The sequence below is a fragment of the Malania oleifera genome, chromosome 10 (genome assembly GCF_029873635.1).
Source record: "Malania oleifera isolate guangnan ecotype guangnan chromosome 10, ASM2987363v1, whole genome shotgun sequence".
Lineage (NCBI taxonomy): Eukaryota > Viridiplantae > Streptophyta > Magnoliopsida > Santalales > Ximeniaceae > Malania > Malania oleifera.
Window position 1 is genome coordinate 49885906 of NC_080426.1, and position 26791 is coordinate 49912696.

Genomic DNA, 26791 nt, shown 5'->3' on the forward strand with positions numbered 1-26791 from the left:
TGTTGAAGTGCTCTGGCATTGGTTATTAGTGACTCCCACCCCCCACAACACCTTGCTAGATTCCAACAAGATCTGAAAATGGTCAGACGTAGTCCAAGGGAGAATACTTTGAGTAAGGTTCAGGAGTTCATCTCCCACTCACGAAAAAAAGAAATCTATCCAGTCTACTAGCCACCGCTCTAGCCCCCCTACATACGAAGTAAAAGAAGCATTCCCCAAGGGGAGATCTCTCAAACCACAATCCTTGATTAACAAATCAAAATTCTGCATGCTAATTGCAACTCTACCTCCCTTTTTTCTCTCTAGGAAATCTCACTACATTGAAGTCACCTCCCACTATCCACCTAAGGGAGCAAAAACCAAAAACGTAGTAAAGCTCATCCCAAAAAGAGCTCCTTAGAGGTGATCTAGCAGGTCCATACATAGAGAAAACCACCACTAGACCCTCCCTCTCACTTCAAACAACACAAAAAGGGTAAAAAACCGACAAGTATCTAATTTGGAAATAGACCAAGAATATCATATGACAAGGATACCATATACCACCTAAAGCACCTCGCGAGGGTAAGAATTCTCAATCCCTACAACAGCCATAACAACCCCCCATCAACCTCTTCTAATTTTAAGGACAATATTAGGGAAGTATTTATCCAAGACTTCCTCAATCAAGTTCCTTTTCCTTATCCCCTCTAATCCTCCGACATTCCAACTATCTTCACAATTTGACTCACTTACCCACATTCCCAACCCCTTTACCGCCCTTGTAATTCATCAAAAAAGTCAGATTTTTAAGTTCTTTTTGAACATTCTTTTTCTTCCTCTCATATGTTCTAGGGCTCAAGTCCATCCTCACCAAATTCACAACAGAATCTAATATATCCAAGCCTAGGTCAGTGAGGGTCTTTTGCAGGTCTAGGCGGTCTCTCTCACCACCCTCATAGCTAAACCCACAGCCCTCCCCTCTATTAGAGTCCTCCCTTTGGCATATACTTTCCAAAGAAAGAATGGATTGGATAGGAAAAGGAAGGATAACTTTACTAATTCTAGATAAACAAGGATCTTCTGATGGAGAATCCTTCTCCCCAAAGTTATCCCCTCCAACACCACAAGAAGGAATAGCCGAATTAACCGAAGAAAACTTCAGTCCAAGTCCAGTCATAAGATAAAGGCCCTTTGTCATTTAAAACTTTCAAGATGTCAAAATTATGATAAATAAGATCTATACCTGCTTGAGCATTTCAGGATACGCAAAAAGGCATTTTCTCCCCAACTGCTGTGAGGATCGTTACAAGATTGACGCTCTTAGCTAGCCCCTCCCACTCAAGCTCTCCACTGTAGCCCTCAAAAAGCTAGACCCTCCTCTTCTGCATATTCAAGACTGGCTCTTATCCGATCAACCAATAGTTCCTTCTCAGACTCAGCCATGCTTCCCATTTCTTCTTCCAAATCGTAACACAAGTCCTCATCATCTTACCTCTTTGCTCCCGTCATCAACTTCTCCCTCAAATCTGGGGATAATGGAGAAACTGATTGCAGGTTTCAATTCGCTCCCTGCTGTTCATGGGTATTCCTAATCCATTACATAATGTCTGGATCTTCTCCAGCCAAAGATGCTTCTAAACTCTGCCCAGCCAAGTTTACCAGACTTGCGTGTACTGTTCTGCCCCGTCCACCTCTACCACAGGCTTGTGTTGCTGCATATCTTGTGTTGCATTCTCTTCAACAGCCCCTATAAATTCAGAACTCTTTCTTTTAATTACCTATATTGGCTTCATTTTCCTCAGCCCAAAAGTTTTGGACCTTAGAATTGCCAGCCCAGCACCATTCAATCCTTTCAGTCCCATGGAAGACCTCCCAAAAATTTTTAAAAATTTCCCTGCACCACGGCCAATTGATCACAAGGAATGAGGATTCCCAGTAGGAAGGAATCCTCCGCAGTCCCTGTGGTTAGAGGAGGTTTCCTTTACCGCATATCCCCTTGTCGCCGGAGCTCCTCTGGTTGCATCAGTGAAGGTGATATTGGACGAAAGTCTCTGAAACACGCTGCACACTACCCCTCTCACTCTTCTCTTATTTTCTAACATTCTCAGAACCACAATCAGTGCACCTCCAGCAGCCACAGTTGGGTCTGAGGGTCCATTCATAGTCGAAGACAGCTCCAATATAGCAGCTAGAAAGGTCCTACACCCACTTTTCTAATCTCCCTCGGGAATGCGCACATCTTGGAAACTTCCTTTGTTCTCCTTTTTCAAACATATGTATCTCCATCTATCATTATCTATAATCTTAAAGCAAACTGTCTCCTGTTTTTTTATAAAACCTCTCCGACCCCCAACATTCACGTCATTGGCTTCACAAATTATCCACATCAGCCCTAGAGCCCACACAAGCTCCTCTTTCTCCATCACTAAAAAAGAAACATGTTTTCCTGAAAATTTCATGATGCAGCTAGATGATCAACTTGGATTATCCCAATGGTGTGTGAAATTGCTAGTGGTTGACAAGGAGACTAGTAGATTCAAATAAGTTTCTCGCTGGTAGAATACGAGCAAACTCTGAATCCCAAATCTCTCGGGGTAGATGAGCGAGCTAAAGGCCAAAGAAGAGTTACTGAAGGGGTTCGCAAGATTCTAGGATGGTTTAAGAGTCTTCCAAAGGGCGAGTGGTGCTTGACAAGACTGAAGGCCTAGGAAGAGTTTCCAAAGGGTATCGCAAGATGATGGTCAAGGGTCTTTTGAAGGGCGAATGGTGGTAGAGACGAGAAGGTAAGTGAGTTATAGGTAGTCGTCGATGGAAGTTGTGCGATCACTAATGACCAAGGAGGGCTTGTTGAAGGAAAGCACAAGTGTCAGATATGAGAGCCTTTTTAGGAGAGAAATAGGGTTCAATTGTTCTGGTTTTGTTGTTCCTAGGAGTCGATTCTAGGTTAGGATATCAATGGAAGGACATTTTAGGGGATAGGATTAGAAGAAACACGGAGAAACAAATCTCGCCTTGCTCTCAATCTTGAAGAAAGGAGACATCGAGAGGATGTCCTTTTCCCGGAACTTGTCCATTAATCTTCTTAAGCTATTGAATGATTAAGTGTTCTTCCCTTTTCTTAAAGCATGTATTCATCATAATAAGCTTATATGACATGGCAAAGTTTAAGATCATATCTCCGAACTCATTTTTATCATCATATCCATGTCCTCCATGAATCTTATCATAACCTTTACTGTCCTTTCCAATGTGTCCATTCAAATCAACTCCTCTAAATATTTTCTCAATCTTTGATATCCCTATAATAATATCCATACTTTCCCAAAATTGCCTTTTAAGGTTTTTGCCAAACCTATCTAAGGAGCATAAACACTAATAACATATATTACCTCTTGACTTAAGACCATCTTGATTTTTATTATTTTATCCCCTACGCTTTTAACATCTACAACACTATCTTTAGGTCTTTCTCTAAAATGATTCCTACTCCATTCACATGTTTTCCTTTTCCAGTATACCAAAGTTTAATCCTTATTTTTCAATTTCTCTAGTATTCTACCCTACCCACTTAGTTTTTCTTGAAGGAAAAAAATATCAATTTTTTTTCTAATGATGGTGTCTCTCTCTCTCCATGTTTCCACTCTAAGTTTCCCTATATTCCAGGATGCTAATATAGCCTAATATCCTAAATTAACTTCTTCACCCACCCACGTTTTTGCGGGAATCTTGCATATTTGACACTGTACCGGGCACCAACACGATGCACGATGTGTCGCTTCAGGGCAATGACCTAACACACCCTCACTCATTTTTGGCTACATTTTAGTGTAAGTGCAAAACATCACTCATAGGGGACACCCCAATGCATAATTGGCAAGGATTCATTTCATAAAGATCTGACCAAGTTTTACACAAGCTATCAACTAGCTAACATGACCCTCCTTGTTTACCCGGGCTTGAGACCGAATGCATGTGAAAAAATTTAGGACATTGTGTATGGAAAACAAATCACAACGCTTTGATAGCATGAGTGAAGAAAAGCCCCTTGATGTTCTCAAATTTCAACTGATAATAGATTATCTGAAGTGCAGCAATTTTTTGACTGAATGAATATGACGCAGAAATAGGAGAGAACCACAAGGTAGGGACAGATAGGGCTGACCAATTTGGATATGATACCAAATTGATGCAAGATAGTAGAGGGAGGAGAGCAAAAGAAAGAAGGGAAGAGATTTAGGGATGCTGAAATAATCCCAATTCTTCAAGAAACCATGTACTATAAAAGACCTGGCAAACCAACCAAATTCAACCCCCTCCCCCCAACACACACATGCATAACGCCCCTTGAATCTTCTCATGTTGGCAAGGGATGTTTCACACAATTTTGAAGTCATGCAAAACATAAACATAAATATATCTAAAATCAAGTATTTAAAATTCTTACATTTGCATTCTAATCAATTTTGTAATAATATTACAAATATGCAAGACTTTTTTTAAGCGAATAAAACTTCACTTGTCATAAGCAAGTGAGATTTTGTACCATCTATTCCAACTACGTTAGGATATCTTACGAAATTATTGTCTAAGATATCCTAACGTAGTTGGAATAGATGGTACAAAATCTCAATAATTTTTTTTTTTTGTAGCAATCAATTACAAAAGTTTACATTTACAAACCTTTTCGTTTGCACAGTTCACAAAAAACAACCTGTTAACATAAACTAAAATAATTAACATACTATAAATTTTATAAGTTTTTCTCAAATTTTATAAATTTTTCTCAAGAATAGGTGCAGATGTTAAGAGACATTAGACCACATTATAAAATTTTAGTTTCAACAAATATAGAATTTGTTATAATATCATTTTAAAAGTATATTCATTTTAAATTTAATAATATATATAATTGATAAGAACTAATCATTTAAGTGATCATTTGCTGGCATGTATGTGTGTGCACATGTGTGCATTTTGCACCCCTAGAACTTTAGGGATTGAAATTTTAACACCGTTGCAATTTTAATTTCTTTCCAAGGGGAACTCTGAGACTAGAAAGTTTCAATGTGTTAATTCCTGGGCATAGCAAGAGTTTGAATTTTTTCAACAAAAAAAATACTCTCTAATCTTGTTCGCCAGAAGAAATATAGCACCTGCATGAGTACACATCATGTAGCACAAGAAAACCTGCTGCCTACTGCACGTCAATTAAGTTAAAAGGAAGAGTCCAGAAATTTACTCAAATTAATAATGAAAGGAAGGATGGGCTGTTTTATTGAAAAATAAACAAATTAAGAGGACAGGAAGGGCGCCATGCCTTCAAGAACTCAGAAAGTTTAGCTATTTCTTCTCTTGCCAAAGCCAAATCAACTTCCAACCGCTCCTGCACATAAACAAAACTGAAATAAATACCATAATCTGATCAATATTTAACCCTGCCAAAAATACATAGAGCTATACAATGCAAACACAAGAAAGAAAGGTTTACCTTCGCTTCAATTTCAGCATAGTACTGACCGAGGGCAGTTTGAAGATTTAGAAGTTCAACATTTTTGGCATCTATTGTGCTCATGCAGCGTGCAAGTTTTTTATTTAGGTCAGCAATGATACCTCTGGTCTTCTGAAGTTCACTGTCATTAATCATCTTAACCTCCTCCAGACTTGAAAGAGCCTGCTTCAGGGCTTTTTCCAGGTGTAATATCTGATTTCTTTGATATTCATTATTTGCTCGTAGTTCTTCAATAATTTTGCTATCCTCATCCATTTTTTCGGATTCTTCAGATTCCTAGACAATATTGCAGCAAACCACCTTCAATTTCGACTGCAGTAAGTTTGGAAAACAAAATTCCTTTGAGATGCAAAGAATCCCAAATCTACCTAGAATTTGGCCTCTACCCTAGAGTGAATTTGAGAATAAAAACATCCAGTAAAAGACATCTTTTTTAAATCCTACGGTGACCGTCCACGAAAAAAATCACCCAAAGAAAAAGTCTTTATCCCAACTAATACAAATCAAGGAAAATAGTCCCAACGTCACGAGTATAATCAGATATGCTTGGCCCCAGACACAAAAAATCAAAATTCAGATCTAATTTACTTAAAAATCTAATAGCAATATATCTACAAATGAATTATTTCCATCTATGAAGACAGCCCACTGGAAAAGATGCAGCTGCCAGTGTCAATAATGGTAAGCCCTTTGTAAGCAACTAGTAGCAGCAGAAAACTGCATCATTGCATGCAAGCAGACACATCATCATATACAAAACCAGGTATAATCAGATACATTTGAGCCCATTGACGCAATAATCAAAATTCAGATCTAATTTACTTAAAAAACCAAGATAGCTATATATCTAATAAGGAATTTTATCTATCTATGGTGAGAGCATTCTGGAAAAGATGCAGCTGCAATGTCAATAATGGTAAGCCCTTTGTACTGCATGCAAGCAGACACGTCATTATATACACACCCAGCTACATACACACCCAGCTATGCATACAAGCAGATGCATCCTACAGCCACCAGTATTACATTCATTACACAAATGAATCATGACTAAAAAACAAAAAAAGTCTGAAACTGAGAACTAATACAAAAGTTGCAGCATACTTTACTGTCAGAGAAGTAAATTCTATCCAAATACATGCCCAGTTGAACAAACCAGCATAATATCCAACGCAATTATACGAGTTACAAAACATGTCATGGAATCAAAAATGGATGGCTAATTACTGTAAAGATTAGATTTTTGGGATATACAACCTTATCTAACAAGTGCTGTTTAAGACGGGTCAGTTGTTGTAATGCTTTGTCCCTTTCTTGGCATGTTTCCTTCAAATCTTTCTCCAACTTCTGCAAATTTAGCTCCAACTCTTCTTTTCCAGAATAACTTCCAGGAGAATGTGCCTTCTGCATGGCAGTATTCAGTACATAATGAGAAAGTGCATATATGCAAATGTAACCAGAGAATGGTAATATGAACTTTCTGTAGAGAACGGTAAACATTCACAAAGCAACAATTTTTTTCTTTTTCTGGTTGGAAAAATACAGAAGTGCAAGCAGCAGCAATTTTTTAAAACCTGGATCAGTCCTTGACCCAGATCGGGAGCTGAAGGTTGGTCTAACCAGTGGCAGATAGGGAGCTGAAGGTTGGTCCAACCAGTGGCTGAGTGATCGTCCAGATGGTTATACTGGCAAGTAATATTTACAAATGTTTTTATACATTTTATGTGCATTAAATATATTTACACATTTTGCATATGTACTGAAGGAAAAAAACTCAACATTCTATGCATATACGCACTTTTAAAGATAAAGCCAAAAGATTTTGTTTTCAATTAAAACATGTATTACTAGTTTAAAATTTTGAATCAATACTTCCCTCATTTCATACTCTTACATGTTTGTATCACACATTTCTTTTGTAAAAGAAAATAATTAAACCAAACAGAAATATTATTGGACAGAGTAGTAGCTAAATAAGCTTATGTTTGACAAACACAACAACATTCGACCAACCTGCTGGATCATGGCAGGCTGACCTGTCACCCTGGGTTGACCAGGTTGACTCAGTTTGGTTAACATTTGGGTACTAGCATTTGCTTAGCACAAAAAAGTGACCAGATCCGGTTGAGCTTGGTCTGACTGGCCAGGCCTGTCTGAGCTTGAAAACAATGAGCAGAAGATGATTTGTTTAAAAACATGCTTTAAATTTTCCAGAAAATTCTAATAGGTGTATACACTACCTCATTCAAAGTATTTGAATGCTTAATTGGATCCTCTGAAACATCTGAAGAAGTTTTGTTGGTCGAGCAGCTCCTGCTAGTCTTTAAGGCAGCCTCAAGTTCACCCTTTTCCATCTGCAACACATCAGATAACATTAGACCAGCTCCAGTAGCCCCAAATCACTGAAAAAGCATACACACTTCCAAATATTTACATGAGACAGACTTCTGAATAACAGAAAATGTATAAATTACCAACCTTAAGATTCACATTTTCCTTTTCTAGAGATGCAACTACTTTTTTCAAATTCTCCACATCGTCTGCATCTTCATCCTCCCTTCTACTTAACTCCACCTGGAGGCGTCTTATTTCTGATATTTTTGCATTCAATTCATTGTGCATTTTGCTCATCTCATCAGCTGCCTGCCAGTAGAGAAGAAGCAACACAAAATGCATGGATTAGGGAGCCAAGAACCACAAAGAACATATCAAAAAGGAATAAAATAGGTCTGATCGACTTAGTATGCATGACCAGGAGGTCCTGATAGGACCTTGCCACACTAGCTGGTTTTCTTTTTTGTACAAAAAACCAATATATTTTGGATATATTATATACTATGCCTACAAGTTCATCATACATTTAACACTTTTACTCTTAAATCAACTTTTAAATGAATCAAACTTTCACCCTCACTGTTTATATGAATCCTACACATAATAATAATTACTGTTTTAATTTTTTAATTATTATTATAAGTTTCAACAAAAATGAAATTATTTGAAAAAATAACAATAGGAAAAGTGTCAAAAAATTATCCTAATTTCTGTTATTAATGTCCTTTATTTTGATTTGCTAGCAGGAGCTTATGACTGTTATTTGCTTACCCATATATGTATACCTGTGTATTTTACACACACATACAAACATATATATATATATATACGTGTGTGTGTGTGTGTGTGTGTGTGTGTGTGTGTGTAAGGTTACAGACTTACAAGTTCAACCACCAGTCTAACCAGTACGACCAACCTGGTGACTTCACCTGGTAGGTCACGGGTCTGAGTTTTAAAAATTAAAACCATGTGCAGGAAATATTAACTTATTAAAACATATAAGGAAAACGAAAATTTACAAAAGCAAAGAATTTTTTATGCTCTTATAAAATCATTGAATTTAAAAAAGCAAAGCAACTTTTTAATGATGCTAGTGGGTAATATCATGATAACGTCACATATGATATACATTGCTTAAAATGTAGATAAATACAGATACATATTATGCATTTACATCCAGAATATGTGTGTGTGCGCGTGCATACAACACATGCCCTTAATTCAAAGCTGAATACAATACCAATGGAAACAACAAAAAATTGACAGGTAAAATTCGAATATACCCTTATTATATTTACGTTACTGTTTTCTTAAACTGATATGCCTAGAGTGGACCTATTATTTCACTCACATTGATTCAAGAAACAATAAATCAAGTCAAAATTAAAGAAATGCTCAACATGTGATGTCAAGAGAACTGAAAAATCCTAGAGATGGATTCATCATAACCAATTTTCGCTCATAATGGATGAGTCCATCCAAATGTAATGCAATTTTAGACACTTAAGGCCACACCTATCCTTATCCACTTCAAAAACATGTCCAAGAAAAAGTGCGCCCCCCTCCTGTTGAACCCACTGAAAGTGTCTATACATCATAGGCTGCAGCCTACTCCCTAAAGCCCAGTCTCAAAAAACAACAATAACCATCAACTCCAAATCCATGTAGACACTCACTTTGTCCTTGTCTCTTTTTAAAGATGAGAGCTCCTCTCGAACAGATACATTCAAGTTGTACTCATCTGGAAACGAGACAGGAAGATTAGACAAGATATGCAAAACATAAAAAGGTAGATAATCACAATCAGATCCTCAAGGTGCAGGAAAATACCTTGTAATTTTAGTTCTAAAATTGCAGACTTATTGCATTCTTTTTCAAGTTCCAATCTCAGTTGTTTAATTGGTGACTCGTAACTAGCTTTTACTGCTGCCAAGGATTTGTTTTTCTCTTCTAGCAAAACTGCAGGCTCCTAGAAGGCATTCACACATCTGTTGTCAAGTTCTTTCATTAATGGATAAACATATTAAAACAAACAAACAAAAATCATCCGCATATTTTTGAGACTAGTACATACATCACATGCATCACAAGTGATTGCAAATGAGTAATCTTGAGTATTAGTTAAATAATTTACAATATTGTTTAGATCTTAAAAATGAATTGATAAGTCATTACCATAATTGAGTTCATAAACTAAAATATGAATAAAACTCATCTATAAGAATTTACATTTTATTTCCAACTATAAAATAACAGAACAGACACAGAATAACAGACACAGAACCGTGCTTTAGTACAACTCAGATAGAAGAGTACAGTAAATCTTAAAATGTATGGCACGAGACAATAATGACATGCTAATTAAAACTACACAATGTTATATATAAAAAAGTTGCATATGATAAATGTTAAATTCTAATATTTATATGACACTACAATAAAATCTAATAACTGCAAATGCATCTTTTCATTATTTTCTATTTTTTAGAAATTCTCAATATATAACTTCTTCCATTAAATATGTCAATAATTTATAATAATTTTTAAAAATAAAATTTGTTCCGTATTTTTTTGTAAGTATCATGTTTTATGATATATTAAAATAAATATTTATTTATTATATGTCTAAAATATACTAAAAAACAAGGGTTGGAGGAGTATCCAAACAGTGCCCCCAGATGCATCTGAAAAGTAACAAATATGTGAGGGTTATTACATCATTCTAGACGTAGGTAGGCAAAGAAAGTTAAGGAAACTAGGATTAGATTAGCAACTTGGAATATAGGGACACTTATAGGTAAAAGCATGGAAATTGTGGACACAATGATAAGAAGAAATAATATAATTTGCCTTCAAGAAACTAAGTGGGTGGGGGAAAAAGCAAGAGAAATTGATAAATCGGGATTTAAAACTTTGATAAACTGGAAAAGAAAAACATAAGAATGGAGCAGGAATTATTATAGACAAAAACTTAAAAGATAGCCTCATTGATATAAACTAAGTAGGGGATAGAATTATAAAAATCAAGATGGTATTAGGCTAAGAGAAAATAAATATCATTAGTGTTTATGCTCCTCAAGTTGGCTTAACAAAAAATCTTAAGAGACTGTTTTAGGAAGATATGGATAGTATTATACAAGGCAAGGACTAAGAAAATATTTATAGGAGGAAATCTGAATGGACATGTTGGAAGGGATAATAAAAGTTATGAAAGGATACACATAGAGGATATGGATATTGAGACAAGCATGGGGAGATGATCTTAGATTTCGCTATGGCATATGATTTTAGTATAATGAATACTTGCTTTAAGAAGAGAGAAGAACACTTAATAACCTTTAAAAGTGGACAAAATAGAAGTCAAATAGATTTTTTTTACCTAGGAGGGTAGATCGTTTATCATGCAAGGATTGTAAAGTTATTATAGGTGAAAGCCTAACCACACAACATAGAGTCTTAATGTTAGATATATGTATTAAAAAGTGAAAGAAAAAAGATAAAATAAACCAGTGTAAGATAATTAGGTGGTAGAACCTAAAGGGAGAAAATATAATAAAATTTAAAGATAAAATGATCAAAATGGGGATTAGACTATAAAGGATGGGATAAATAAAAAAACTCTTTGGAGTAGATTAACTAGCTCTATTAAAAAGATAGCAAAAGAGATTTTAGGTGAATCAAGGGAAAGATTCTCGAACAGCAAAGAAAGTTGGTGGTAGGATAAAGATGTCTAAAAGCCCTAAAGACAAAAAAAAATTGGTATAAAACATGGCAAACATGTAGAAACATGGATAACTTTGAAAAGTATAAGGAGGTGAGAAAAGATGCAAAAAAGACCGTTAGTAAAGCTAAATACAGATCATTTAATAGTTTGTATAATAGATTAGATACAAAATAAGGGGAAAGAGATATATTTAAACTTGCTAAAGCTAAAGAAAGGAAGAGTAAAGACTTAGGAAATGTGAAATGTATAAAAAGTGAGGATGATATTGTTTTGTTTAAGGACAAAGACATTAAAGAAAGGTGGCAAAGTTACTTTAGTAAGTTGTTTAATGAAAACAAAATAGAAGGCTTAAACTTAGATTTGACAAATAAGGAAAAGACTAAAAATATGAGATTAATTCGCAAAATTAGAGTTAACGAAGTTAAGTTTGCACTAAAAAAATGAAAAATGGAAAAGCAATAGGACCGGATAACATCCCAATTGAAGTTTGGAAATGCTTAGGTGATAAAGGAATTATATGGTTAACTAATTTATTTAATACAATTATAAAAACTAAGAAAATACCAGATGAATGGAGGAAAAACACTTTAATACCTATATACAAAAATAAAGGAGATATTCAAAATTGTAATAACTATCGTGGATTTAAACTTATGAGTCATACGATGAAACTGTGGAAAAGGGTAGTTGAACAAAGATTAAGGTTAGAAACAAAGGTCTCAGAAAATCAATTTAGTTTTATGCCTAGGAGATCTAAAACATAAGCTATATATATTTTAAGAAGATTACTAGAAAAGTTAAGGGAAAAGAAGAGGGACTTGCATATGGTATTTATTGACCTAGAGAAAGCATATGATAGGATACCCAGGGAAGTTTTATGGCGGGTTTTAGAAAAAAAATGTGTTTGAAGTAGGTATACTGATGTCATTAAGGTTATGTACAATGGAGTAATAACTAGTGTAAGGACTATAGATGGAGAAACTAGAGAATTTTCAATCACCATGGGTGTACATCAAGGATCTGCTTTGAGCCCTTATTTTGCTTTAGTGATGGACCAACTAACTAAGAGTATTCAAAATAAGGTTCCATGGTGTATGTTTGTTGCATATGATATTGTATTAATCGATGAAACTAGGGGCGGAATAGAGGCTGAGTTAGAATTATGGAGAGAAACTTTGGAATCTAGAGGCTTTAGTATGTAGAAATAAGATAAAATATATAAAATGTAATTTCAGTAATAATCAAAGGAATATTGGAGACAAAGTTAAACTTGATGATGAAGAAATAAATAGCACTCATAGATTTCTATACTTGGGATCTATCATGCAAGCTGAAGGAGAAATTGAAGATGATGTAAAGCATAGAGTTAAAGTAAGTTGGGTAAAATGGAGAAGTGTTTCAAGTGTGCTTTGTGATCGTAGAATATCATTAAAATTAAAAGGGAAGTTTTATAGGATGGCTATAAGACCAGCTACGCTATATGGATCAGAATTTTGGGAGACAAAAACAGAATATCCAAAAAGTAAAAGTTGCCGAGATGAAAATGCTTAGATGGATGAGTGGTATAACACTGAAAGATAAATTAAGGAATGAACATATTCGACGTAAGTTAGATGTAACTTTTATAGAAGATAAGATAAGGGAGGGACGACTCAGATGGTATGGACACTTGCAATGTAGGCCACATAGTGCGCCAATGAGGAAGAGTGAGTTAGTTACTGTAGGGGGCAATAGAAAAGATAGGGGTACCTAAAATTACTTGGAAGGAGATAGTGAGTAAGGATTTAATAGCAATGAATTTGTCAAAAGAAATAGTCTATGATCGCATAAATTGGCGGAAAAGGATTCATATAGCCGACCCCACCTAGTGGGACATAAGGCTTGGTTTTATTGTCGTTGTTGTACAAATAAGGAGTCATATGCATATATTGGAGAAACACACAAAGTGTGCACGTTACATATACAATAAAAACATAAACAGGATACTATTTCATGAAATTTTTAATTCTTATTTTTTTATGAACTTGCTAAACAGCTATCTAGAACTAGCTTAAATATTTTAAACAAATTACCAATGCTTTGTCATAATTATAATTTTTATTTAATATTTATATATACTTACTAATAGATAGTGTTCTAAAAATTAAAATTTTAAAACAGAAAATTATACACTACACCATATTGAATGAAACAGTTCTTTTTAATAAACAATAGAAAATTTAAATAAATTATTTAAATTAAGTACCAAGTTAATTATGTGAAATATTACATATAAATAGATTAGGCAATTTTTTGAAACACAAGTGATATTATAGGTTATCATGTGATAAGATGTATAAGGTATTTTGAAAACATCAAAAGTATAATCTTTTTTTTTTTTCCCATTCTAACATGGTATAAGGGTTAGTAGGATTCAATAATTTTAGTACACTTTTCTTTTATGTATCAATAGTTAAATATTTGTGTGGTTGTGATCCATCAACTTCAGAACTTATAACTGCTGTTTTTGAGAACTGATTAATAAGTTTTTTTCTAATTTCAAAATAATTTTGTTTTTCTTATCTGAAAGGTATTCTTAATTTGACACTTTATCATTAATATTTATTATTTATAAGTTAGGTCTATTACTTAATTGAGTAGTAACAGAATTTTATCTATATTTGTTTGACCTTATTATTCTTAGAAATTTAGCTTTGCCCTAGTTTTGAAAGATAAGGATATTTTTGTCTGTAGAATCATTTACACTGTTCATACTCATATATAGTACAGATGTTGACGCTCAGAAATTAAAAATAAATCAGAAGAATGTAGTCAAAAAGTATTTTAACCATAAACTCAAATTCAGAAATGATAGGATCAGCATCCAGTCTTACTTATAGAATAGGCAATGCATAGGAATTAAAACATGGACTCTATATCAGAAAGCATAACAGAGAACAAAGTGTTTTTACCTTTTCCTTACCCAGCATATTTGCATTTCTTAGTTCCATCTCACTTTCAATATCAGGATGAGTAGCACGTGCTATTCCATTGCTTAGTCCATCCTGTCTAGACAGAATGCCATTGTTTATTGGGTTCCCACTAGGACGGTTCTTCACTTGAGCTGTAAGTTTATGCTGTCGATTGGGTGATTGTTCGCCATTGCCCTACACAATTCCCAGACATGATCAACCTATATCTTGTACAAAAGGTGGAATATCTATTTGCAAACAGTGAGACAAAACTTAAAAAGGTTTAGCTCATATAATTTACCAAGTCCATTGCAAATGTTATATGTACAACCAAAACAGTATTCAGAAGTTGTGGGGTAGCTAACTAGCCGCCAGATGAAGTCAATAGTTTTCAAATTTCAAACGAAATTAATGTCTCATTCTTCAATAACAACAAGAAGGGAGTTTTTTAATGCCAAAATTCACCATGAAAAACTTACATTATGTACACATGCATTCAAAAACAGATCAAAAATAAAAAGAGTACCTTGAACACACTTGGGCTATTTGCCGATGATTTCAAACTGTCATTTCTATAGGTATTCAGATTCTGCTTCAGTGAGCCATTTTCTTTATTCAATCTGGAAATTTGATCCTGAAGATAAAACTTAACTTTCAAAGGCTTTCTAAATCCTAATGCACTGAGTAAATAAGGTGCAATCACTAAGAGAATATAAGACATAACCCTTTCAGAAAGAGCTAAACCAGGCACATATTTGACTTTAGACATCTCCAAATAAGAAAGCAAAGACACTAAAGGAAGAAGTGAAATTACTTAGAACTTTAGTAAAAGAATCATAACATGCAGATCAGGTGATTTTTATTTTTCATGCAATAATACCTCACTGGTAAAGTTTTTAGGAGGAAATAACAAAGAAACAGTTAAAGAAATTATTTCTGTAGGTAACCAAGCAGACCACATCTACAATCAGTAGAATGCATCGTGCAAACCCAAAAACAACGAGTTCAGTTATCAAAAGAATGGCTAAGTCTCATTAAATATTATGTCTTCAAAGAATTATATCAAATTACGTTTGAACAGTTTTATTAAATGTCCGATTCAAAAGAATTAAATATTAAATTACGATTGAACAGTTTTAGTACTGTTTTAGTAGAAGTCTAATGGCTTTCTATATATTAAAGCACAGTGAAAATATATAACTCTGCACAGTGATTGAGGTGTATGTATGCACATATGTATGTATCCATGATCTAATAGCATGGAATACAACCCATACTAGTTGGCCACTGTGCACACTTATGACCGGCCAACAAGTTGGACACTCCCTAAAATTAGAGAAGTTTAAATAAGTGCACTATGTGGAAAAGAAACAACTAACATTGCTATTATATCATGAGAAGTATTCACTTCATCAGAACAAAGATCTGTCCAAATCAGTTGCATTTGACTCATCATAGAAGATCAGTCCAGAGTAGTGGCTTTTAGCATCAAGCAAGATCCACGGTCAAGAGGGAGCAAGCCTCGTGGCAGTGGCACTGCCACGCAGTGATGATTGATGAAAGGTCAATTCAAGCTAGAATTTACCTTGATTAACCTACATATGAGTAGTGTAGGCAGGAAGAATCAGGGATCTGTACTCTAATAAAATACCAGCTTACTAGTAAGACTGCAAAACAGGCTTCCATTATAAGCTTTTAGATATGATCTCTTATTGAAAGGCCCTCTTTTCTTTCTTCTGGGAATTCGTAAATGTTGAGGGATCATTGAAGGTCTATAAAACCATCCAAGCGTTACAGTGCTAAAAGAATCAATTTTTTAAAAAAAAAAAAGATGAATATAGCAGATATCTAGATGCTACACAGATGCAAGGCAGTGCATGAAAATGCTTGAAAAAAATAAAGATAAAATCAATGAAATCATCAAAATTTTTAAAGTTGCATGCAGGACAACATAAGTCAAGTCATCCAACTGCATGTGCAACAAAGAAATGAGTACAAATTGAATAGTCAAAAAATGAGTGTGTCCAGATAAATCAAAATAGAAGGAATAAAAGGAAGAAAGAGAAAAATGCCCTAGTGAAAAGTCTCAATTTTGAGAAAAGATGAGAAGAAATCATCCAAGATAGTTTATTCCTGTTCAATGAAGACAAAATAGTGGTCTAATTGAATTAAAAAAAACAAATGAAGCCAAAAAAAAGAAAGGGAGGGGAAGCAAAGGTCCCATAAGAAATAAAACACTGCCTCTTAATTAACAACATACACAGGCATATAAAGAGATCAATGGAAATAAAAGATCATAGCCAACCCAATCAGCTTGAATTAAAGCATCATTGAGTCGCATAGAAAGTGCTGCTGCAGTGGCTGGTGATTCAACATCCATGGTTCCCATTGCGTAATGTTTCCCTAATATTCCCCAAAAGGTATCAGCTTATCCCAAGGGCCAGTTTGGATCAAGGATTTTGTAAAGGAAAGGAAAGGAAAACAAGAAGGAAATTCATTGTCCACTACATTTTCTCTCTAAATCAAAGGCCATTAAAATAAAAAAATTATTCTAATATGATTAAAATTAAGAAAAATTATATATTAATTATGTGTAATATCTATTTTTTGTACATTGATTTGGTCTATTTTTTATTTTTCTTTTTATTTTCCTTGATAACCAAACATGCAAAAGTGAAATCCTTTGTGTTTTCCTTTCCTTTCTTCAATATTTTCTGAGTTCCAAACAGGCTGTTAATATTCCATGGAGGGAAAAAAAATTTTCTTTTTAGAGAAAAATAAATTATTAAAGGCATAATAATCTTTTGCTTGAAGCAGAAAATTTGTTTTCTCTCTCATCTCCTGTTAACAGGGTTGAGCAAACATGCACCAAACTGAATTTCTCCATTTGATCAACTTCTGCTGGAAACTCGTCTTGTTGGAATCCTTCGCTTGGATCACAAAATTTAATCAATTTTGATGGCAGCTAACCATGAGGCTTCTTTAGTGAAATAAAACAGTACACAGGAAATGACCTCAGCAAGTTGTGTATGTTCCCAAGGAAGATCAAATCCTGTGTGGCACAAATTGTGAGAACCAAGTGCTTTGAAGCAAAATTCACAAATTGGTTCAGAAAAATAGAGTGATGCTTTAGTTGTCCAATTTCTTCATGAACCACCTCCTTATTCATCTGTTCAAACTATAATAGAAAAAATCTGGAGGAAAATAGATGAGGTTGAAATATGTTCTCTACGTTCAGGCTCATTCATCTTCAAATTTGTGAACAGGGATAAACACTGAATTTTGGAAAATGGCCTCCGGTTCATTGGAAACAACTCTAGTTCTATCTCAATGGATCCTTTGACTGAACTGAACAGCATTCAACAGGAAAGGATACATATATGGGTTAAATTTTACAATTTACCTCTGTATATTGGACTTCCATTGGATAATTCATATTGGCAATTCTGTACGGAAACCTCTGCACATTGATTCATTTACCAACAACAAGAAAAAGCCAAGCCTTGAGTCTCACTAGGTGGCGTCGGCTATTGATTCATTTGACAAGCAAATGAAAAATCCTTCATCAGCTAGGGCCTGTATTACTGTATAGAAATTGATACGAATGAGGAGCTTCCCAATTTTGTGGACATCAAAATACCTGATGGAGAAGTCCCTATAATAGATGCAGAAAAATATGCATAGCAACCTAAAGTGTATAAATTGTTCTATTTTTGCGCATAATGCAAAATGCAAGCACTATAAAGGTAAAAAACAGTGGGTGAAAAAGACTAGAGAAGAAGAGAATAAGGTTGCAGAATCATCGAAACAGGAGGCAAAGGAAGTGCTGTGATTGTACAGGAAAAGGACCATGTGAATAAAAATCAGCAGTCCAATGCTGGAAGTTTAGTTCAGCAGGCTGAGGTGCAACGTGCAACAGGAAAACTCTTTTGCAGTACTGAATGGGATATTTGATGGCTTGGAAGGAACTGATGAAAAAGAACTGTGATAAAGTGCCATCAGGCTGTATAATAAAAATGGAGAATTCCTATTTCCTAGCAGTGGAGAAATAGAACTGAATCATCAGATGAAGGGCAAGTACTCTGAAGAATATTTAAGAGCTCAGACAAATAACAGTAGTTAAAATGCAAAGAAAACAAAAGATGTCGGATAAAGAAGCACAACAGAACAGGAAAAGAAAGGGAGGAAGAAACGCAGGCCTCCTAAGCTATAGGCTAAGCCAGTGGAAAATCCAAAGCAACAGTCTCAATGATGACTACAATCAATAGTCAGAAAATCAAAGGTCAAAATGATCATATAAAGCAGGAGGTAAGCAGGCTTAGTACGTAAAGAAACATTCAGATGCTTGCACTGTAAATAAAAACTGCTAATTTTACAAAAATGACAAACACCATTCAAAAGAAGTGGGTTTACTTACATAACTATAGAAGTGATAGGTCAGTTGGAAGAATCTGAACGATTAAACCCCAATGCATTCAACATTATAGATATGAATAAAATAAACAGGCTATATTTCCGCATACGCAAAAGATAAGGTGAAAATTATTGGTTTTCAGACATGCCTCAAACTACAACCAGAAAAGGAACATGCTATGGGCTGATTTAACAGCACTCTCAAGAAGAATTAATGAGACTCCATGGCTTGTAATAGGAGATTTTAACCCAGTGAGGAGCATATCTGAGAGTAGCAATTTGATCTCCGCTGGAAGTATGCTAGCTGTAAATGATTTTGGATATTTTCTTTACACTAAGACTTCCCTTTTGTTGGTCCTCTCTTTACATGGACTAACAAAAGGGAGGAAGGTTTCATTGCCAGAAAATTGGACAGAGTGCTGATTTCACCAAATTGTAATATTACTTTTCCCACAATGACGTTGATTTTCTACCACCCAGGTTATCTGACCATTGCCCTGCTATGGTAAAAAAGTCCCATTATGAAAATCAGAAAAGCTAAAGACCCTTTCGGGTATCTAAATTGCTTTAAGCAAGAGAGATTTTAAAGTACAGTGGCAGAATGTCGGAGATCATAATTAATGGTACTCCAATGTAAATTGTATGCAGCTCCTAAATAAAAATCAGTATCTTACTCCAAAGGCACTTCTAAAACATCAACAGCAGAATATCTGATGCAAGGGAAGCTCAATCACAAGCTTAGCTTGGTTTTACTCCCTCAACTTAAATGCTACTACTGTAAACTCAAAGATGGAACGTCTTTGAAACTTGTTAAGAGTTAGGGAGGAACTGTTAAGGCAGAAAGCAAGAATGAAGTGGTTGCAGCCTGGTGGTCACAGTAGTAAATGACAAAAGAACTAAATCCCAAATATGTTCATTCATTAAAATGCATTGAGAAACACTCGTGGTGGAATCTCAGAAGTGCTTCAGTTTTGCACAAAGTTCCTACTTCCTGGGTCAGAAAAATGAGAAGTCATACCCTGCAAGCCAGGTTTTCTGAGTCGGAGATTGTGAAATATCAATTGCTTGTTGAACCCAGTGAATTGCATAAAAGTAGGATACTCCAAATTTGGGGGTCAAAGAGTTTTATAAAACGTTCTTGGTGGGAAAAATGAATGAAAGATCCCACTGAATTGAAATGCTGAGAGTACTGAGAAATGCTGAGAATACTTGCTCTCTCTCACTACCTCTCTCAATTTGAAAATCCAGGATTTGAATTGACGTCCTCTCATTGATACCTCCTAAATTGCATTGATTTATCCTAAAAAATCATTTCAATTGGAACTTGGTCAATACCACCTGGAGTGAAGAGGATAAAGCTTTGCTAAGCAAACCTGTTGATAAAAAAAATATTGAAGCTATGTTCTCCTCCTCAAAAAAAGCCCCAGGCCCCCATGGCTTATGCCAAATTCTACAAAGCACGTTGGCATATGGTTGGTGGGGATGTCAGCACTTATTATTTTTTTTTAAGCACTTAAAGCTGCAGAAGCAGACAAATGTCACTTTATTGACCTTGATTCAAAAGTTATAAAAAAAAACAATAAAAAAAACTTTTGGAAGGGGCTCTAGGCCTATGGCCTGTTGTAACCTCATATAAAAATTATATTAAAAAAAAAAAAGGCACCCCAGGCCATAAGGCTCCTCACTTTGCAAATGAAAGGGGAGGGTTGTCACAGTGTACACATCCTTACCCCTTCTTTTATGCAGAGAGACTGTTTCCTTGGACTCGAACCCGAGAAAACAGGTCACAAAGGGGCAACCTTGCTGTTGATCCAAGGCCTGCCCTCTAAAAGATAATGGCCACCAACAGACAGCAAACATGCCTTGGTTCATTCATCGGGCATAACCAAACTGCATTTAGTCTCATGACAATGCTTTTCTTCAAAAGGAGCTATACCCACAACTATTGTCAAAATATCAAGCCTTCAAATTTGATGTGAAAGTTGACCTGATGAAGACCTTTGACTCAGTCCATTGGTATTTCTTCATACGCATAAGCACTCTCAAAAACTTTGTTCGGTGAATAAAAGCATGCATGTCAAATCCTTACTTTTCAATTACCATAAATGGTTCAATCAAAGGTTTCTTCAAAGCAAGACGTAAATTAGGCAAGGAGACACTATCTCTCCCTACCTGTTTGTTATGAACTTATGATCACAGAAGCGCTAATCATGGTACTACAGCATGCTGCAGTACATGGACAACTGTCCTATCATCCACTTGCTGATGATGTGCTAATCCTAGCCCTAGGGTAACAACCCTACTGCTAGTATAAATTATACCCTCTCCATCTTCTACAAACTAATATGATTAAAATGCAATGCTTCAAAGTCAACAGAAAGATTTTCTGTTCTGGTATTTCTGATGCTGGCATGCAGGATATCATTCAAATTTTAAGAGTTCTTATGCTTTTATCAGTGGATAAAAGCATGCATGTCAAATCCTTACTTTTCAATTACCATAAATGGTTCAATCAAAGGTTTCTTCAAAGCAAGACGTAAATTAGGCAAGGAGACACTATCTCTCCCTACCTGTTTGTTATGAACTTATGATCACAGAAGCGCTAATCATGGTACTACAGCATGCTGCAGTACATGGACAACTGTCCTATCATCCACTTGCTGATGATGTGCTAATCCTAGCCCTAGGGTAACAACCCTACTGCTAGTATAAATTATACCCTCTCCATCTTCTACAAACTAATATGATTAAAATGCAATGCTTCAAAGTCAACAGAAAGATTTTCTGTTCTGGTATTTCTGATGCTGGCATGCAGGATATTATTCAAATTTTAAGAGTTCTTATGCTTTTATCAGTGGATAAAAGCATGCATGTCAAATCCTTACTTTTCAATTACCATAAATGGTTCAATCAAACGTTTCTTCAAAGTAAGACGTGAATTAGGCAAGGAGACCCTATTTCTCCCTACCTGTTTGTTATGAACTTATGATCACAGAAGCGCTAATCATGGTACTACAGCATGCTGCAGTACATGGACAACTGTCCTATCATCCACTTGCTGATGATGTGCTAATCCTAGCCCTAGGGTACCAAACCTACTGCTAGTATAAATTATACCCTCTCCATCTTCTACAAACTAATATGATTAAAATGCAATGCTTCAAAGTCAAAGATTTTCTGTTCTGGTATTTCTGATGCTGGCATGCAGGATATTATTCAAATTTTAAGAGTTCTTGTGAGCAACTACCAGTCAAATACCTTGGGCAACCTCTAGTCACAAAAAAGGATCTGAAAAAATATACTACTACAATATACTCCCTCTGTGATGCACTCAATGTCCTAACCTTTTCACACACAACCAGTCCCAAGCCCAGCTAAAGGAGAAAGGTTGCGTCAAGTAGCTAACAGCCAACATAAAACTTCTCAAATCTCTATGATAGAAATCCCTACTAATTATTTGCAAGAGTATCCCCAGCAGGCGAAAAATTTCATTTATACCACGTGTAGCGAAAAATGGGTGATGGTAGGCTAGGCCGCCACTCCGAAGCGACATGCCGTGTCAACACCCAAGTACGGTGTCAAATATGCAAGGATTCCTGCATCATTCTAGACAAGTGCGAGTAAAGAAGTTAGTTCAGCTGTTCAGGAGACAAAGATTAGGTCAGCAACTTGGAATATAGGGTTGCTTACGAGTAAAAGCATAGAGATAGTGGACAAAAAGATTAGAAGAAAAATTAATGTAATCTACCTTCAAGAAACTAAGTGGTTAGGGGAGAAAGCTAGAGAAATAGAAAAATCAGAATTCAAACTTTTGTACACTAGAAAAATAAACATAAGAATGAGGTAGGAATTATTGTAAACAAAGACTTAAACTATAGCGTTGTAGATATCAAAAGTGTAGGAAATAGAACCATAAAAATCAAGATGGTTTTAGGCCAAGAGATAATAAATGTCATACTAGCTTGTGTTCCTCAAATACGCTTACCAGAAAACCTTAAGAGACAATTTTTAGGAAGATATGGATAGTATTGTACAAGGGATATAAGTGAGTGAGAAAACATTCATAGAAGCTCATTTGAATGGACACATTAGAAAGGATAATAAAGGTTATGAGAGGATACATGAAGGACATGGATATAGAAATAACAATAAGTTTGGAAATATGATCTTATAATAACTACTTGCTTTTAGAAGAGAGAAGAACACTTAATAACCTTCAAAGGTGGACAAAATAAAAAATTGATTTGATCCTCGACTTCCCGTGTCGTATGATCTTCTCATTGCAATGAATACTTCCTTTAAGAAGAGAGAACACTTAATAACCTTCAAAAGTGGACAAAATAAAAAAAAAAAAAATTTTCCTTAACAAGGAGTGTTAGATCATTTATCATATAAGGATTGTAAAGTTATCCTAGTTGAAAGCTTAACCATGCAACATAGAGTTTTAGTGTTAGATACATATATAAAAAAATAGAAGAGAAAGCATTAATATAAATCATTACAAAAGAATGAAGTTGCGGAACTGAAGGGAGAAAATATAATAAAATCTAAAGATGAAACTATCATAAACGGTGATTGGATAATAGGAGATGGTGCTGACACAAACACTTTTTGGACTAGTATAGCTACTAGCTCTATATAAAGGATAGCATAAGAGATTTTAAGTGAACCAAAAGGAATATCCTTGGATAGTAAAGAAAGTTGGTGGCGGGATCAAGATGTTTAAAAAGTTGTAAAGAGAAAAAAAATGGTACGGAGAAAATGTAAAAACATGGAAAACTTTGAAAAGTATAAAGAGGCGAGAAAAGATGCAAAAAAAGGCCTTAAGTGAAGCTAAACATAGACCATATAATAATTTATATGTTGGATTAGATACAAAAGAAGGGGAAAAAAACTATTTAAACTTGATAAAGCTAGAGAAAGAAAGAGCAGAGACTTATGTAATGTAAAATATATAAGGAGTGAGGATGATATTGTCTTGGTTAAGAAAGAAGACATAAAAGAAAGATGGCGAAGTTACTTTAATAAGCTATTTAATGAAAATCAAGAAGAGAGCTTAAACTTGTAATTGACAAATGAGGAAAGGCTAAAAATATTATATTTATTCGCAAAATTAGAATTAATGAAGTTAAGTTTGCACTAAAAAGGATAAAACACGGAAAAGCTATAGGATCAGATAACATCCCAATTGAAGTCTGGAAATGCCTAGGTGATGTATGGAATTACATGGTCAACTAATTTATTTAACACAAATATTTACTAAGAAATGTCATACAAATGGAGGAAAGGCACTTCAATAGCTACATGCACAAAAATAAAGGAGATATTCAAAATTGTAATAGCTATTGTGGAATCAAACTTATAAGTCATACAAATGAAACTATAGAAAAGGGTAGTTGAACAAAGATTAAGGTTTAAAACTAGGGATTGAGAAAATCAATTTGGTTTTCTGCCTAGGAGATCTACTATAGAAGCTATATATCTTTTACGAAGATTAATGGAAAAGTTAAAGGAAAAGAAGAGGGGCTTGAATATGATTTTTATGGACTTAGGGAAACCATAATATAGAGTAACTATATGATAGGGTACCTAGGGAAGTTCTGTGGCGAGTTTTAGGGAAAAAAAACATATGTAGTAGGTATACAGATGTCGTTAGGGATATAAATGATAGAGTAATGACTAGCATTAGGGCTACAAATGGAAAGTCTTGGGAATTTTCAATGACAATAGATATACATCAAGGATCTGTTTTGAGCCATTATCTTTTTGCACTAGTGATGGATGAACTTACAAGGAGTGTCCAAAATGAGGTTCCATGGTGTATATTGTTCGCAGATAATATTATCTTGATTGATGAAACTAGGGATGGAGTAGGAATCTAAGTTAGAGTTATGGAGAGGAACTTCAGAATCAAAAAGTTTTAGGATAAGTAGAAATAAGATAAATATATGAAATGAATTTCAGTCATAGTAGGAGAATATTGGAGAAAAGATTAAACTTGATGGTCGAGAAATCAATAGCATTAGTAGATTTAGATACCTTGGATTTATTATGCAAATTGAAGGAGAAATTGAAGGTGGTGTAATAGATAGAGTTAACACACGTTGGGTAAAATGGAGAAATGTTTCAGGTGTGTTGTGTGATTGTGAAATACTCTTAAATTAAAAGGAAAGTTCTATAGGGATTGTAAGACCATCTATGCAATATGAATTAGAATATTAGACAACTAAGAAACAACATATCCAAGTAGAAGTTATCTAAATGAAAATGCTAAGATGGTAGTATAACGTTAAAAGATAAACTAAGGAAAGAACAAATTCGTGGTAAGCCAGGCAGAACTCCTATGGAAGATAAGGGAGGAGCAGCTGAGATGGTTTGGGCAAGTACAACATCAGCCAAATATTGCGCTAGTGAGGAGTGAGCTAGTTACTATAAGAGGCAATAAAAGGGATAAGGGTAGACCCAAAATAACTGGGAATGAGATAGTGACTAGAGGATTTAATAGCCCTAAATTGTAGGAGGAAATTGCCCATGATCATGTAAATTGGCAATAAAGGATTCATGTAGCAGACCCCACATAGTGGAACTTAAGGCTTGGTTTTTTGTTGTTGTTTTTGTTGTTGCTGCTGCTGTTGTAATACATGCTTGGACACTTAAATACCTATAATATGGTGGAAGATTGCATTTAATTATGTTAAAGCTTGACATACATTGTTGGCCCACAACCTAACAGCTTAAGGTTTTAGGTAAAGTGGTAATCTAACAAATCAAATCCATTATCCAAAGCAGTCAAGAGTTACTGATCAACAATACTATTTCTTCATCAATCTGTTACTAAGGAACTTGAAAGAAGATTCAAGGCTTTCTTATGGAGAGGAAATGACTGGAATACACACAGCTGCAACAAAAATGGCAGGATGCCACGAAAGAAGTATAGGATTCAAATTGCTATCGAAGTGGAGTGAAACAGCTGTTATAAAGCTTCTTAGGCGCATATGCACATCAATTTTTCTATAGGTTACTCAGACTCGCACCTACAAAAACTAAAAGGTAGAAGTATATCGGCTGTAATTTGTAAAGGCCTCATCTGGGAGTACATGGACATGGAAGAGAATTCCAAAGGTCAGATCCTCGGCCCCACCCCAACTTTAAATGCAAGACAAGATTGGAAATGGAAACTTTCTCTTCTGCATTCTTTGATAATTGATATCCAAACAGTGATTGCAACATTATGGAACCCACCAGCCAATTGATTTGAGCATTCATTTAAATGCAGAAGTAGCTGACATACAAAATGGAAATGGTTGGATTTGGCCAAGAAGGTGAACACAAAATGTGTCTCAGATCAAAGCCACCTTAACAGTACCCTTGATGCAGCAAATGAAGACACTATCTATATACTGGGACCTACCTCTGCAGGAGCATTCACATTTCCTCAGCCTGGAACTCTATAAGACAAAAGAAATGCACAGTTAATTAGGCCACCTTCATCTGGTTTAAGCACTGCATTCACATTTCCTCAGCCTAAAACTCTATAAGACAAAAGAAATGCCCAGTTAATTAGGCAATCCTCATTTGGTTAGTCAATTAGGCCACCCTCATTTGGTTTAAGTAATGCATTCTAAACACTCTTTTATTGCTTGGCTAGCAATACAAGAGAGGCTACCCAGACTCAAAATCCAGTTACTAGGGCCAAAGCTGCAGATATTACTTGGAATGAAAATTTTTCTTTTGTATTCTTTGATATTTGGCACCCACAGTGATTGAACATCATAGAACCCACCTGCCAATTGAGTTTAGCATTCATTTAAATGCAAAAGCAGCTAACCTGCTAAATGAGAATGGTTGGATTTAGCCTATAAGGCAAACAGCAAATGT

At 35.0% G+C, this 26791-nt stretch overlaps 1 protein-coding gene across 4 annotated transcripts in view; it reads right to left on the reverse strand.

The window, feature by feature from the left end:
• Positions 1 to 26791, reverse strand: part of LOC131165813 (golgin candidate 4) — a 41573-nt gene that overhangs the window by 9998 nt on the left and 4784 nt on the right. The window contains exons 3-12 of one of the 4 annotated variants that reach the window (XM_058123908.1): positions 15027 to 15134; positions 14501 to 14695; positions 9656 to 9794; positions 9502 to 9566; positions 7970 to 8134; positions 7732 to 7845; positions 7066 to 7176; positions 6749 to 6895; positions 5471 to 5767; positions 5300 to 5365 (exon numbers count right to left, since the gene is read on the reverse strand). In XM_058123908.1, coding sequence (XP_057979891.1) covers positions 5300 to 5365; positions 5471 to 5767; positions 6749 to 6895; positions 7066 to 7176; positions 7732 to 7845; positions 7970 to 8134; positions 9502 to 9566; positions 9656 to 9794; positions 14501 to 14695; positions 15027 to 15134 — 1407 coding nt within the window. The remainder of the gene's footprint in view (positions 1 to 5299; positions 5366 to 5470; positions 5768 to 6748; positions 6896 to 7065; positions 7177 to 7731; positions 7846 to 7969; positions 8135 to 9501; positions 9567 to 9655; positions 9795 to 14500; positions 14696 to 15026; positions 15135 to 26791) is intronic. The other 3 variants (XM_058123909.1, XM_058123911.1, XM_058123910.1) reach the window with 3 other exon arrangements.